Raw genomic sequence first — 15,944 nt, 5'->3', positions numbered from 1 at the left:
GATTGTAAAAACGTAGCGAAACGTCGCGTAGCACTAGCTCACTATCAATTCTTAAGGCGATCTGTAGACCGATCCAAAATTTCGTTGTGTCAAATTGTTCAGGAAAATTCTGTTTCTCTTGCTCGTTCTCTCATGAAATTAATCTCTTTTTGGTGTCACCTGACTCTTTCTCCCGCGCAACTTTCACCGTTACGGACAAGACATTAACAAAAGCTGTTAACAGCCCAATGGCATCGACTTGGATTCGTGCGACCGAAAGTGTCGAGATTCGATTCTCAACGTTTTTTCAAATCTTTTTCGGGAGAATCGGTGTCAGTGACGTTGACGCACTTTGATTCTGGTATCTTCCAAGTGCTAAAATGCAAAATAACATTAACGCTGTCGACGATGTTTACATCGGCACTTTAATCATACGAGTATCAGCGTAAGATAATGCACAAATTAAAATTCTTCCGAGATCAACAACCATGCAAACGATCACTTAGTTTGATTAATTTTCGTTGGAATTTCAAGAGTTCTCGATGCTTAATGCGAATACTTGAAGCGTAATGGATATTATATAAAACCGTCACGAATATTGTCTAGCTTTGTAGAAGAAACAACGAATCTATCTTACATGCAATCAGTTCATTGATAACAAAACAAGACAGAACGGAACGTAGCACATAGCGTCACCGCGTTCGATCACCGACTGAACAGAGAGATGCTCGTGGAGCAACGATTCTGTTGCGAATAAAGTCTCTTCACAAAGATCGAGTGAGTTGAGCTCCTTCGAATGTCGTGATCTCTTTGGTCACGGTCACATGCCAGGACCACAGAATCGGAGAATTTCACTTGGCTATATAATTATCAGCCAGTTAAATATATTCGTCTTTGTCTTATATAGCAAAACGTTAGATAGCATTAAAAAAGGTTAACGCGTGGGAAAATCCCAGTATATTTAGAGAGACAATTAATGAGTGTGATAAATTTGAACGGTGACAAGATGTTCCGAGGAAATTAATCTAAGATTTTACGTAAATATGATTGATTCTTCCTTTTTCTTAGATCGTTATCTTAGAGAAAAGTCGAGATCGTTAGTTGCACGTAAATTTTTCGACACACTGAATTAGGTTTTTGTCGACCAGCCGACTACCGACACTGTAAATTAGTTGCGAAATAGGAATTGCGTATTCTCTGTTTTTAGAGCGAAATTCTTGCGTGATTGTTACATTCTTTTAAAACTGAGCTTCATACAAATGAATGAGTAGAAAATGAATTAATCGAGATCGATCGTTTGATTTTTGAACAATTAAACGACAATTATATATATTCTCTTACACCGAAATTAACAAATTTTACAGGAAATGGAATTGAAGACTTTCGTTTCTCAGGGTCTTCTACATTTTTCCAATACATCACGTGTTGTCACGTATTTTAATATCAACAGAATGAACTTAACAACATGTACATAATACGAATATGTTATTGGCATATTTTCCTTGTTCCCTTGTTCAATTACGAGATAACAAATCTATTACATTTTCTTAATGTCAATGAACTGTCAATAACCCAGTAATGGATTTCGACATTTTTCTGTTCTCGTTTAAAATCGGTGTGTGACGGACGTTGCAATAAATTCATATCTCTTCGGTTATACATAGATAATTCATGGATTACGTAATAAGTATGTGCAGCTCTATCTCCATAGTTGTTTAATAGAAATTTTATCTGTGACGTTATATACATAAACAGCAGCAATTTTCGCTTTTTCTGAAAGACCCGAACGATATAAATGACGATTGCGACAATATCAATTGTGTAATTACGTTTACGCATGCAGAATTTTATTTAATAGATAAACATAATCATTGCGAGTTTGTATTTCGAGTTTGTACGCGAGTTGCGTAGTTCTATCGATTGTTTCTTAATTTCTAAAGATCCCATTCAGTCGGGACATCTTTTTTTGAACGTTGCCTGTTTCTAAAATTTTCTTTCTCTTATTTGTTATAACTCTTTTTCTTATTAATTATAACTTAAACACACATTTGCACTGAGTTTATCAAGTTCGAAATAATTTATCGATTTTTAATAATTTATACAGAATTTTATATTCACGGACTTTTTAATAATTTACAGCCTATATAGAAACCTTGATATTTCACAAGCATTTTGAAAAAGTGACATTTGGATATATGGGATGTGAAAGGAGCTGTATGAGTTAAGAAAACATTCCACGCCTTAAACAAAATACTTCTCCTGGAATTTTATCTGCTGTATTAGAACATGATGTGATTCACTGTGTAAATAATCGTCCGAATGATCGTAGGATTAAACAGCGTTAGCTTTTAATGAATAAATAACGGTATAAAATACTTCTGTTTCTATATATAACATAATACTCGGTTTTACAAATTACTGATACGTTTCTGATACTCTTCAATGGACACCTACGCTGAAATTGCTTAACAATAACATTCACTACTCTCTGTTTTACAAATGTTTATCCATAAAACATAAATATTTATCCATGTTTATAGTATATGATTTACAAAATTGCCGTTCTACTCTACAGTTGCTAAGATGTCAACGATAAACATTTTTCCCTCTTTTCTAACGAGATTCCTTGCTAAAAGAAATTTATGAAGCTTCTTCGATTTCTCTTGTTCGAAGGTAATGGGCTTACCCATATACATCTAGATTATTCTAGGTCTAATATTAGGGAAGTTTAAGAAATTTTCCTATTAGACGTACGTAGGTACGTCGAAGACGCAATCGATTCTTCGACACTTGTTCTTCCTTTTAGAATCCTATGGTGTTGTTGTAGAAATGCGACGGAAAGTCGGAAAGTAAGTAGGTCCGAGTAAAAGAATCGAGGATCGGATGTTTCAGCGGACGCTGTATGGGCATTAGCCTCATTATTCGAATGTTGATATCGCGTGCATTCACCTCTCGCCTGAAGAACTTCTGGAACCTGCTAGTCAATAACCAAAAGTTGCCACTATCGCGCTCCGTCCATCGAATTTCAGCGACGAACTGCAGCTTCTCCGGACTGTAAGCTAAGATCCTGAGGAAAATTCGATCGATACGAATAAAAAGATAGATCATGGCAAAGAGTGGAATCTTTTAAAAAATTCTCTGACGTTTGAGATCTAGTCGGAAGATAAAGATACATGGTACAGACTTCCTCCAGGAGGATCTTCTACCGTTTAAAAATTCGCATGAAACTCTAAATATGTATGTTTTTCAACTTGATTCGAATCGATAAAAAGGTATATAAATAGACTACAAAAAAAATAACTTGTTAAGAAATCGTTTAAATATCGGAGAATTTTTTAGTTTGATAATTATTTGTAAAGCAAACGAGGTTACGAAGGACAAATATGTATCGTCATTCTTACGATCTTCATTTAAATATAACACAAGGTTGTCTTTGTAGAATGATAATAACATGTACCTCTGTTGGTTAGTTTGTGGTTGCCAGGCGGCAATGGCTGTTTCGGTAAGCGGAGAGAAAAGGATCGTGTCGTCTCGTGGATCAACGGCCAGAGCAAGTCCTTGACTAGACTTTTTACCCACCAAGGTCACCGGTAGCTGTTCACCAAATGCTGGTGGACCCGCCTGAAGTGCAGTGGTTGGCACGCTGAACAGACGATCGGTCGCTAGAGGTTGATAGTAAAGCGTTCCAAGTCTGGCAGAAAATGCGAGTCCAACGACACCGTCCAGCAATTCGAACGTATCGCTGCCAATCTGTATAAAGTACGTTTATCCGTTTACGATTTAAATAGTATCTGTACGATATAAAAGAAAACTGTGGTCTTAGATATCGATACAATGTGTTTTTACAAAAGTTGAAGAAAAAAAGGGTTTTCATTATCAAAAGTTTCTCCGATACTACGAAAAAGATCTAATCCTGAAGAGGTCAAAGTGATTTATGCTTGAAAATGAATTGGAGATTTTGTTCAATTTTTTCGGGATTATCATATTATCTTTTTTTTTTTCTTTTTGTTTTATCTATAGGATATCGTTATTGGCTGTTCACTTCCTATAAATTTCCAGAACGAACAAAGCAATCACCTCAGCGTGAAATTTCTTGCCATTTCTTAGATAGTAAAACACTCGACGCAGGAAAGTAAAATCGTGGCGAGCATTACGAAGTTCGACTCGGCTCTGGCTGCGTAACTATTCATCGCGATCAGAAGCCGCATAACCGTAGGAACTCACCACGGAAGAATTTTACAACTCGATTTATTCGCCACGCGTACAATCTTGTGTTGGTTACGAGTTGAATGTGCGTAACGCGTTCGTTCGTAATACACTTAATTAGTACTACGATATATTTAATGATCCATGTTGGCCATATTGCTGTTGGCCATACGCTGTTGGCCATACTTCAGAGAGGAAGAAAAGAATGTTTCGAAGGAATCTATAGTCTTCTTACCCTGTAAGTCGAGAATTCTGGATGTGGATACATGGTTGCGTGCACCACACGCCAGCTCCTGTCCGTGGCACCATCGAATACCAATAGACCTTGAGACAAAGAGCAACAGTAACACTATAGCATCTAAATAAAAGTAAAATGAAATAAATAATTAGAGATTTTTATTTACCAGGTCCTGCAGTGTCAGATATATAAAGGAACACGTCGTCGCAGGTAGTTGCCGCGGTATCATCGATAATGAGATTCGTCATCAACGTGTTTGGTCTTAAAACCTGAAGAGGGAAAGTTGACTTTTTAAAAGAATCTAACTTAAACCATCTCATAAATTCGCTATCAGTCAATCTGATTTCCTTATCAATCAACTGTTCGAAAGATACGTTCAAGACTCACCTCTCGTGGAAACGTGAACTGTCGCACCAGCTGATTGGTTTTCACATCGAACACCATTATTTTCGGAGGACAAACCGGTCTGAAGTCATCAATTGACGTTATTACGCCGCTATCTATGGTCCATAGTCGATTACATCTGTCTAGCCTGGTCCTGTACACGGAGATCAGCTTGGAGCAGTTCAGATCGCCTTTCCCAGCGCTGTGCCAGTCCCAAGAGGGGTAAGCTTGGAGTTGCGGGCTACTTTCTAGCGGAAGATTCCTCGGGATGTAATTCAAGGTCGCCGGGACGCCTGCTCGTAATCTTGGGACGCTTATAAAGATTTTGTCCCACGCAATCTCTATTCCAGTAGGTACTACATTCTCTGGACGATACTGATTGAGAAATTCTTGGTCGTACGGAAGTGCAAAGTCTAGCAACGGCCATTGAGCTATAGTTTCGAGGACTTCTGCGGTCGTTGAGGCGCAGGCGAGTCCTGCTAAGAGGATCAGTAGCTGCATTCTACAACAGAAGTGACTTAGAACGAAGACTACGTAATTTATGTTGTTTGTGGCGATTTATCAGCGAGAACAGTAGATTCTGCATAAGAATAATTCAATGGAATGTGTAGAAGGTACACAAAATGGCTTAAATATCGAAAACCAAGGTTTCTTAGCATTTGAATGGTAGCTCTTGAAACGAAACGATGCAGCTTTACATCGCTTTAACGAGTCTTTGCCTCTAGTACTTTTTATGGCAGACGATTTAACTGTATAAAACGATTTATATTGCCACTTAAACGAAATAAGGACGTAACTCTAATACGTATGTAAAGATGACCGATACATAATATCTCAGTGCAACTGGTTATTAGTTGTGTTGCAATTGATGTCGTAAAAACATTTTTATTACACCTTTATGCATCCTTGGAGCTGAGAAATTCTGATGGTGTGAAAGACACGAACGTACAAATTTTCGATTCCAAAGACCGATAGACATTCAAATAAGAACTGATCGATTAAACTTTGTATCGTGTACCGAAAAGAGCACGAGTAAGCTCACCAACTAATTTTCCGCGTATTTTATAACAACCAACGGTCACAATGCACGCGACACAATGATGTTGATCGGACATGCGTTAGCAAGAACACGTATCACGCACCTATTGAATATTATCACGCGAGTGTCTCACTCAACATTCGTATTGATTATTGTCGTCTTAAATTAAAGATCGCATCAATCGAGCAATTATCTTCATAAAAGTTTCCATAAAGAATTCGACGAGAATTATGAAATTTGGAAATTTTTCTATGCATCATAGTTGGATAAAGTAACACGTGATATTACTTTGAGAAGAATTTTCCCACTTAGTCATCGAACTTGATCTTGAACTCATCGGATATCCGATTTCGATATTCAAGCATAAATTACATACTAGTCAATAGTTATGCAAACTCGCTAGACGTAGTTTTGCGTAATGCGATGATAAATTTTATAAGCGTAGGCAAACGTTTCTCATACGTAACGGTGTTTTCCATTTCAGAACATTGTAGATGTTTGTTAAATAAAATGTTAAAAATTGTAAAATGTAAATATTAGAAAGCTGAAAGATATTGCTAATAATACCAATCGAATATAATATGACTTCGTACATTCAGTTTTATCGATCATTTATAAAATTATGATTTTATTTACGTGAAATGTCATCAAACTTTAAAAATACGAATTTTCACTATCTACGCTGTTTCGATAATTATTAATTATAAAAATGATGTTTTTGTTTATTCATCTTGATATTCGATTTGAACGATGTTACAAACGAGAAGAACGAAAATGTTACAATTTTCCGAACTAACGGAGCATAAACCGGTGATTTGACGCAACCGAAAGTTATCGATTATTGAATTCCAACAAAGTCACGGTCTTAATTCTCCGCTCTGACAATTTTTTACACGGTTCAAGTGCAACGGGTCTCGGATGTCATTAAACGTTGCGTTCGATCTTCAAACGTTACACAACTCGAATATTTCAAATATTTCCCGGGAAGTTACAAATTTACGCTCTAACGTATCGTAATCGTTCTCCGCAGCAATTTTCATCGATCAACGAAGATGTTTCGCGATCGAGCAAAAACATCCTCGGGTATCGTCGAGCTACATTGAAAAACTACTATCAGCTATATTACAGTATTCTGTTTCAATGCTTTTTACCTATAACGATCTTTCTATTATATAATAATCCACGACACTTGAAATATTATTAAAATTTCAAAACTTTTTGTATTACGCACGTAATATATCCATAAGAATTTTCTAAGTGTTCGAGCAAGCTATTCGTGAGCCACTGTTCGTCACTGTCATTGCCAAAGATCGAAAAAAAATCAATAAAAATTATATGAAAAACCAACCTTGTTCAGCCTAAAAATCGTCAAACTTGAAATAAGAAAATCCAAAGGAATTGAAAGAACAGACTCATCCAGCGAGGTCGTGCACCCAGCTCGAACTAGCTGCAAATCCGTTGAACGAGCGTGTACCAAGTCCCGCTGTCTGAACACCGACTGGTCTAATTTTCTTGCATCGACTAGGATCCTAGCGGTCCGAGTGACAGGAGGCAAGCTAACCACAGAAAATCGACACATTGTATAAGTATACATACGGTATATCAGTGAGGCGAATGATCCTTCGTGACATTCAGGGATACACTTTTGCGAAATGTGTTCGATAGATCAAGGTGGGTGTGTTTTCGACAAAGGTTACCATTGATCTTGCCACTGATCTTTAAAAGCTACTTTCGAATTTTCTCTGTAAATTAGTCACGCTAGTGCCCGGTAGAATTCAAGTGAACTTAAATTCTGGTAGATTAGATTTTCGAAAGTGGAATTTTGAATTAAGATAAGGATGGGTCAAACGGGGTTACGGTTCGAAACTTTCGAAAGATTAGAAATAATTCTGGAATATTTATGTTCGCAAACTTCTTCGATAAAAGTAAAGATTCGCAGATAAGAAATTGCACTAACTGTGGTTCAAAGTTCTGGTTGGATAATTTTCATTTCTTATACGCTGTAGCCAAAAGATTACGTTTATAAGATTCTAAAATCTCACGAACTTGCGATTCTATGGTATTAACGATTCAATGACATCGTTCAAATGTTTCAATGATACGGCAAACTTGAGGGAATCATATGTCACGCGAGCAAAGGTTACTATTTGAGCGTTCAGGACTTTGAATCAGAGTGTATCCGATAGGAATCGCTATAATGGAGAAAGCGATTTACGGACAATACTACAAGGACTAACATTCAACATTCATGGTGACCAGCTACGTAAAACGCTCACATGGAACGCAGTGTCCCAGCTGTACAATACAAACGAGAAAATTACAAGTATTTCGTTTCAAACGCTTCGGATTCCATTTGTCCACTTGTATTATCTACTCGTTCTAACAAATAGCTCTAATAAATTTAGTTAACAGTTAACCATATTGGACACGTGTCCGCTCTATCGTCTATTACGAAAGTAATTTCTGTACTTCACATCTCTCCAGGGTCAGATTGCTACATTTTTTTCGAACGAGCCAGCCAAAAACGTAGGTGTATCAAGAAGAGTGGGCGCGGTCTATAGTTCCGGGGACTTTCGATCGGGGTTACGTATCAAGGCCTTCCACATAACATTTACCACTAATGTAGCTCGTTCAATTGCCATTTTCTTGGCGCACCGGTGCGACTATGTATCGGAGATACCATACTTGATTTTAATCACGGCATTCATCGTTTCGTTCGCTCTTTAGCTATAGCCCAACGTGTACTTTAACTACAAATCGTGTAAGATGAATTCGATCGATTGGAACAAACCGTTTCACGGTATCAAATACGATAGAACAGTTTGCTTTGTCTCGAGAATAATTCTTGCCTGAAAATATAAATCTTCGTTTAATCACGCGAATAGGATTTATCGACATGCTTTGCAAATTTTACGTTCATTTTACGTGTATATATTTCTTTCATTTTATTCTATTCGCGAGAATAGAGAAAAAAGACGAAAGAGGATTAGACAGCCGCTACAAATGAATTCAAAAGACCTCGTAAAACTCAGATTTATCAGAAAGTATCCGTCGATTGAAGTAACGTTGAACAAGATTCGCGTGCCAATTTCTTAAGAACAATTCCAACAAAACGGATGCGATAAGGCGGCCCTCGTCAGTCGATTCCAATCAAGACTAAAAGAAATTACGGGGTACCAAGGTAAATATTGCGCAAGAATCGCCCGCGTCGCTGATCTATAGCCGCGAAGAATGAAGCATTTTAGGGTTACGCAAGATGTTCGACTTGAAATATCATGGGAATAGCTGAGTGCATAGGGTCGCAAGAACTCCCACGGAAAAACGGAAGCAACGAAATCTCACTGTTTCCCTTCCATCGTGATTGATCATGCGAAACAGGGCGGATGTTCGATAAACGATTACCAACGACGATCATTTGTCACTTCGCGTGATTCAGAATCGTGCTTGGCATTATGTTCCCCAGGAGAGCGTTTCATTTTTCTAGAACGTCTATTATCCATCACGTATCGGATTTCATACTTTCAAATGTAACGAACTGAGTTTTAAATCCACCAAGGTTCTGTAAGCTTGAATCCTGCAAAATATTATCGGGGTTAATTTTGAGTTATTTGGAGATTTTTACGATCAGACTGTCAGACGCAATTTTCAACATTCGCAGAATGCTACTTGTACTTTTCGCACAAATAGCCGCAGTCCAGTTACGATCGTGCGATTGATACTGTGTGCCAGTTTGTTACGACCAGTAGCTTCGTAGCGTATCGTTGTCAACGACTTTTCTTGTTCGTAAAGAATATGTAGAATCTATGAACAATGTGCTACTGTAATGTTACAGTCGAGTGAAGCCGCGAAAGTGACAGTAGATAAATGATTTGTGACTATTAAAGGTCAGGTACGCGTCGTTTTTGCGAAATCATTCGTCTCTTTTCTTTAGACTAGCGACCAATTCCAACGTGGTTGTCTAATTATTCTAGACAACCACGATACTTAAAATTTTCCTCCGAATAATAAATCATTGGCGAAACAAATAGTCCAATCTATTATTATCAAATTTTGAATTGTTGTTTCGTTTTATGATTCTTCAAGAATCCAAGGCACCGTCGACTAAAACCGCTCGAAACCGATAATTCTCACCTTATCACCAGGAAACTGGCGAGGAAAACAATTATCTGCCGCGAGAAATCTGGACAACGTCTCGCTACTCGGACACTTTCGTTGCATAAGTCGTTTCACGTTCAGATTATTCACAAAGACACAACGGTCTGCCCGCGCAAAAGTACGGGTGCTGCAAGGTTGTTTTGTAGGACTTGCGTCAAGCGATTCAATGAACCCGGCTCTCAGTGTGTTTCCATACCGAATTCATTCTTCTGCAATACGGAACAGCGTCGCATGCACGCATACGTGTCCGTCTTGGAAAGTTCGAATGCGGTTGCTCGACCATGTACACCATTGTCGCACACATTCTGAGTTACGAGATCTTTTGCTGAATTCCACTGATTTAATTTCGCTTATTTATTGAGTCGTGCCACGCCTCAGTTACTCGCGTCGGTGAATTTTTGGAAGAAAATTTTTTCCCATAAAGGAATTTTTTTATTCTCCGACAGATTTCTCATGCGTAGAACGAAGTCCCTTTTTGAAGACGGTGTTTGTAAGGTTTTGCAAATTAAGAGAATGGAAAGGAGCTAACGGTAAAAAATAATAACGATAAATAAAATAAATATATAATTTGAATTATCCGTTTTAGACTTTCGTCGTTTATTTTTTACGTAAAAGAACTTCTGTTGCTAGAAAAATTAGATCACAGATAGATACATATTTTTTTTAATATCGATAATTCTTGGCAAAATTTGTAAGGAATTTAAAGTTTGGGACGTTGCAAAAAGCGCAGAGAGGGAAATAAAAACTCGATCATTCATCAGATTAGTACGAGTAGAATGATACTCTGTTAATTCGTTATATCATCACACAGTGCTAATCATCGTATAATTCGAGTAACGAGGTTTGAGTAATTGCCGCGTAATCGTTGGATTCTATCAAATCTAATTAACGCCGACATTCAGCAGATAAGAAAGAAAAGAACAGAGGGAAAAAATGTTACGGTCGATTTGTTGCGAAAAATTTCACGCTTCTTGACTATCGCTTGAAAAATTGTTCCATATTATTATACACACACCTTCTGATCTGTGTTGAAGTTTCAATTTACAAAAACATGATCGTCCGTTTAGTAAGCGCGTGTCAATCTGTCACGATCAAGATTTCAAAATATCACCCTTAATGCGGTCGGTTCGAAACGATTCGATCGGTGGTACAAAATGGTTACATTGCACGCTCGGATAATCGTATGGTCAAAAATCGAAACTCGATCGCGATCTTGCACGCAATCTTTTGTTCCTTATTTTCGAAGGTATTTGTACTTAAATTTATATTTAAACGTAAGTTTTCAAATTATTGAATTTCTAGACTTGGATTTTTCAATTTTTGAATTTCTAAACTCTTTAACGTAGGCTCTCAAATGTTTCAACTTTTAAGCTTTTAAATTTAGAACGTAAAAGTTTTAAATTGAGATGTGGAAACTTGAAATTTTAGTAAATCTGAAACCAAACGTACGATAGAATTACTTAAATGTAAAATACAGATTGCTATTGACACGCGACGTATTGGACAAGACACGGTGAACGACAGGTTTAAATCGCGCTGGACCTGTTCCGAAGAAACGATGAAAGTGGAACACCACACGATTCTAACTTTTTTTCTATTTTTTGATTTCTAGCAACCACAACAAGCTATCCTATTGAGGAACGAATCAAAGATACCAAATTTAGAAGAACTCGAACGCTGTTACCTACGTGAAAGGAATTTGTAATATTTATTCGCTATTTCCACTTAACTTTCCAGCAATCAGTATTAATTGATAGTTTCAGTCATCAAATTACGTTTCTAGGAATTTTTGATGTCGTTTGAAGAAACTTAAGTATCTCGTAGTATTCATTTGTTATTTCAAAATACTTATTTCATTTATGTTACTATCTATTGAGCTGGCAACTAAGTGATTAGGTGATAATGACAAAATCCTCAATCACATAGTTGTCAACGCAATAATTTACTGCATTATAAAATTGTATAATCTGTAAATAAATACGCTTAATAATAGTTGACGTGGAAATTCATAGAAAAATCCGCATGAAAATTACGTAGCATGGTGAGTAGCAAATCACCTCGTCAAGTGAACTACAATTACGTGTCTTCGTAGAGTAGTAGCTCCAGTAACTATCATTTTTTTCTCAACCATGGTTGGAACACGTTTCGACAGCGTGCACGCTCATACACGTCGCAAGAGGCTAATTAAACGAAGTCGTGATCCCAGCAGACCTCTACGCGTGTCATAATAAGAAATTCTGATGGTAATCGTGCACGCTATACCACCCAATTAGCATAAACGATATCGTTGAATTTTTATTTAATTTATTGTGTCGACAATGATTAGAACTGAAAGCTTTCGAAACCTAGAAATAGAAAAATAATTAAAATGCCAAATAGTAAAATTTGTAGAAACGATACAAGGCCGAGATATTCAACGCTTCAACGAATAAATTCAACGCTGAAAAAATACTTTCTAGGCTGGTTTTATTGGATTTATGCGTATTAGCTGTTGTAAATGGTAATTAATAGGAAAGGCATAAAGAGATATGGATTATTTTATGCGTAACAATATATGGAACGAGCTTTCACTCGGGTAGTTGCAATGCAGGAAACAAATTCAATACCGTATATCGATTTTCATGGAAAGCCGCGTTTCTGCTTTGAAGAAAGAGTTTCGTTCTTTGCAGAAATGTGATAACACGTTGTGACACGCGCTTTCCAATTCTTTTTATTAAAACATTTATGCAATCGTATTGATTGTAAGGGAATTTAAAGATAGTCGTAAGTGTTAGGTTGCCTCAAAAGTTTCTTTCATTTTACAAAGAAACAATAGATGCAAGACATTTTTTGTTTTATATTATTTATCGTATCTATCATTTTATATACATAGTTCAATAAAATAATATAAAACATATCGTGCGTCTATTATTTCCTTTTAAAACGTAAAAAACTTTTGAGACAACCCAATACGTATGTGCATAATATTTTGAAATATCATAATTTAAAAACATTTCGCGACCAACTGTTATTATACAATGGTCTCATTTACCTATAAATGTAACTGTGCAAATCTTAGCGCAGTTGCGTGACCTGATAACCACAACTGTTGGCCAAATGTGACAGCTGGAAAAAATATTAAGTTGCATACGCGTTCTATTTTATCTTTTCAACGTTCCAGTGAATTATTGCCCGTTCGATTTAGCGGAAACGTTTCTTGTTGTCGACTAACGCCGACTAATCATGGTCGCAGCAACGAAGGAGTGATTGTAAGAGAGAAAGGTTCCGTTTTTTCCGACGAAGTTTCTTGGTACCGTTGCATTACAGCTACGGGATACATAGTCAGCCTCACGAAATGATTTGCATCTTGATTTATAGCCCTGTTTGACGCAAACGGCCGTAGAAATGACTGCTGGTATAGTTTTACGGTATCGATTTGAATCGACAGTCGAACCGTATGCATAAATATTTTTAATTCCTTTGTTTCTCTTTCCTTTTCATAAAAATGTAGGATCATCGAAAATCTACGAACATTTCAGTCGATCTCTGCAGAACTATTGAACGTTAAATATTTCAAGACGAGGCAAGGCTAAGAATAAAAGATACGATAAATAGAAAAATAATATATTTCATTAGAATTTAATTTATTTAATGCTAAACCTACCCTACGATTCTCAACGTCACATAACATTCAACGCCTGTGTGGCACCGCATCCAACCGAGCCTTGCATATAATCAGGAAAGTTCGATTCAAGCACTCGCATCCTCCCTCTCGCGTAATCCGCAACCACATGAGTAACAAGGGAACATTCGGCACTGGTGTACACCTTGTCGAAACATCGTGAAACAAATGGATTGACCGCGTCCCATCGGTAAACATCCGGTTCGCCTTCGTACCGGAAGAAAAGGGCGCTGCCATTGTCCGTACCCAAGAAGATCATCTTCTTCGGTTTCATACCAAGATCGTGGATCTTGCCATTCGCAGAACCACTGCGTAGATGTTCCGTTCTGATGGAGAACAAACGGCTACTGCTTAAATAAGTGAAGATCAAACATGTGCTCCCGTCTGAACGTCGGAGAAGCGCAAGATACAAAACGTCTCTTCGGGTTGTGCCCATGGCGACGGCTTGGGGCAAAACGACGCGGTAGCCTCGACCTAGAGTGACATCGTAGACGAGGATGGCTCTTGACGCAGCGTCTGACGCATAGACGAACACTCTGCCGTCCTGACTGTAATCGGACACCAGGTATTGCAATCGGGACGCCGAACTCGTCAATCCAGTCAGGTCTACGGTCTTCACTAACTGTCAGAAAAACGATGGAAGAAATAACGAGGTAACTATAGGATTTAACGACATTTCCCAGTTTTTGGAGACGATTTGAAAGATAGCTGAATATTGTCAAATATCAGGGAATGGAGTGGAAAGTGGTTAAAAAAGTGTGAAACAGTTAGAAGGATAGTAGTCAACCTCGTTAATAAATACTACGATATGAGATTTGACGTAGCGTTGCTCGAGCTAGTCGATAATTTATGCCATACGATAATAAACTTGAAACTTCTATTTTAAAGAATGCAAATCTGTTCTCCGTGATAACGTAATGCAATCGACACTTAACTAGACAGATAATAATAATTATAATCCATTCGCTCCTATTGGACTGACAAGCGTAAAAGTAGCCACTTTGTTTACGCTAGGCGAAAGTATTAATAGGATTACACAGAGACATTATAGATTAGCAAACGACGCTTACCTTGCCTGTGACGACGTTGACAGCGAGGATTTTTGGCGGACACCTTCGCATAGGTTCGTCCAAAGTGTTCACCACTCCAGTATCGAGAACCCAGAGAATGTTCTGAGGATCCAGATAAATGTCTACCACGTTCTGTAGTGCCGTGCAAGTTCCTTCCTCCTGAAGAGACCAACAAGGATAGGGGACCAGGGTTGCTTCGCAGCTTTGGACATCCTGAGAGATCTTCGCCAATGTCACTGGAATACCAGCCTTGTACCTACATCGCAAACCGGTTTGTTCGAAATGAATTAGACGTAATACCAATAGTCTTACCAAAGACTCTAGCCGATTCATCGAGCAGTTTCCTGAGTCTGAAGCATCGAAATTACAATTCTCTGACTTGTACCTGGGAAGGGCCACAATGGCGTTGTTGGTATACAACGCGACCCTGGTCGCGATTACGTTTTTCGAAATGTATTTTCCACTACTTTTGAACATGTTCTTGGTGGTGGGACAAGGCCACTCGAAGTTTCCACCGGTCCATTTTATGGTTTCGGGTAAAGTCGCGTTTCCACCGTTCGTTATCGCAAGAATGACCACAATGGCGGTCGTCGTAAACACAGAAATAAATTGTCTTGCGATGTGCATAGTATTCTTTATGGAGACTAAACTGAAGAGTCTTTAAAATTACGCCAGTTATATACGAGGTAATGTGTTCGCCATGTTGCGAAATACAGGAAGAAATATTTTGCATTTTGACATCCCTTAACATTGTTATCCTATATATCGAACCCGGAAGATTCGTAAATGATCGGATGTTTAATAATCGTTTTACAATTAATTGTCACGATGATTGACCAAATTAGTCATCGGTATATTCATCAACTAACACTATGATCGTGTCAGTGTTATTTAATACAGCTTGAACATCTTCAGAATTACATATTTGTCACGTAATTTTGTGTAAACTGGTGTATGCAGGAGTATGATTAATTTATTTATAAAATTCTTATACGAAGGAAGGAAGTTCATCTTACAAGCGAAGCTTCCTCGTTCATTACTCGCTGTTTGGTAAATAACTTCGAGAATACGCTTCCTTGTTGCTCTCAAGAGTTCGTGCCGTCTCGCTCCGGGCGGAAGTATTGCGACAACCGGAAGAACACGCTACTTTATAAATATACAAAGTGCACATGATTAATTGCTGCATAGGGTTCTACGGACAGTTTGTATATA

General features: G+C 37.8%; 2 protein-coding genes across 3 annotated transcripts; both read right to left on the bottom strand.

Moving 5' to 3' along the window:
* Positions 1–1,402: 1,402 nt before the first annotated feature.
* Positions 1,403–7,381, bottom strand: LOC117204363 (protein yellow-like). Of its 2 annotated transcripts, none has more exons than XM_033441677.1 (6): positions 7,195–7,381; positions 4,811–5,324; positions 4,590–4,692; positions 4,421–4,509; positions 3,437–3,729; positions 1,403–3,046 (listed from the first exon to the last, which is right to left on the bottom strand). In XM_033441677.1, exons 2-6 carry the CDS (start codon positions 5,306–5,308, stop codon positions 2,782–2,784), a joined length of 1,248 nt encoding a protein of 415 aa, XP_033297568.1. In that variant the 5' UTR covers positions 5,309–5,324; positions 7,195–7,381; the 3' UTR covers positions 1,403–2,781. The 2 variants fall into 2 exon arrangements, with proteins under 2 accessions (XP_033297568.1, XP_033297567.1); XM_033441676.1 differs by having other exon boundaries at positions 4,811–5,309; positions 7,195–7,380.
* A 6,260-nt stretch (positions 7,382–13,641) lies between these two features.
* Positions 13,642–15,695, bottom strand: LOC117204364 (major royal jelly protein 5). The gene is made up of 3 exons (XM_033441678.1): positions 15,118–15,695; positions 14,733–14,988; positions 13,642–14,284 (listed from the first exon to the last, which is right to left on the bottom strand). The coding sequence occupies exons 1-3, from the start codon at positions 15,357–15,359 to the stop codon at positions 13,661–13,663; spliced, it is 1,122 nt and encodes a 373-aa protein (XP_033297569.1). The 5' UTR covers positions 15,360–15,695; the 3' UTR covers positions 13,642–13,660.
* Positions 15,696–15,944: the final 249 nt, after the last annotated feature.

This window comes from Bombus bifarius, unplaced genomic scaffold, assembly GCF_011952205.1.
Source record: "Bombus bifarius isolate JDL3187 unplaced genomic scaffold, Bbif_JDL3187 scf7180000007978, whole genome shotgun sequence".
Classification (NCBI taxonomy): domain Eukaryota; kingdom Metazoa; phylum Arthropoda; class Insecta; order Hymenoptera; family Apidae; genus Bombus; species Bombus bifarius.
The sequence above is the reverse complement of the archived record's forward strand: the minus strand, read 5'-3'. Positions and strand labels throughout refer to the sequence as shown.

What these genes read in the sequence shown, in the direction of transcription:
- LOC117204363 (XM_033441677.1), bottom strand. Translation starts at nt 5,308, where the DNA reads ATGCAGCTACTGATCCTCTTAGCAGGACTCGCCTGCGCCTCAACGACC. An exon ending in CAGAATTCTCGACTTACAGG is followed by an intron (nt 3,730 to 4,420) that starts GTAAGAAGACTA and finishes TACTTTATACAG; the next exon opens with ATTGGCAGCGATACGTTCGA. An exon ending in CCACAAACTAACCAACAGAG is followed by an intron (nt 3,047 to 3,436) that starts GTACATGTTATT and finishes AATTTTCCTCAG; the next exon opens with GATCTTAGCTTACAGTCCGG.
- LOC117204364 (XM_033441678.1), bottom strand. Translation starts at nt 15,359, where the DNA reads ATGCACATCGCAAGACAATTTATTTCTGTGTTTACGACGACCGCCATT. An exon ending in GCCATTGTGGCCCTTCCCAG is followed by an intron (nt 14,989 to 15,117) that starts GTACAAGTCAGA and finishes TTTGCGATGTAG; the next exon opens with GTACAAGGCTGGTATTCCAG. An exon ending in TCAACGTCGTCACAGGCAAG is followed by an intron (nt 14,285 to 14,732) that starts GTAAGCGTCGTT and finishes TTTTTCTGACAG; the next exon opens with TTAGTGAAGACCGTAGACCT.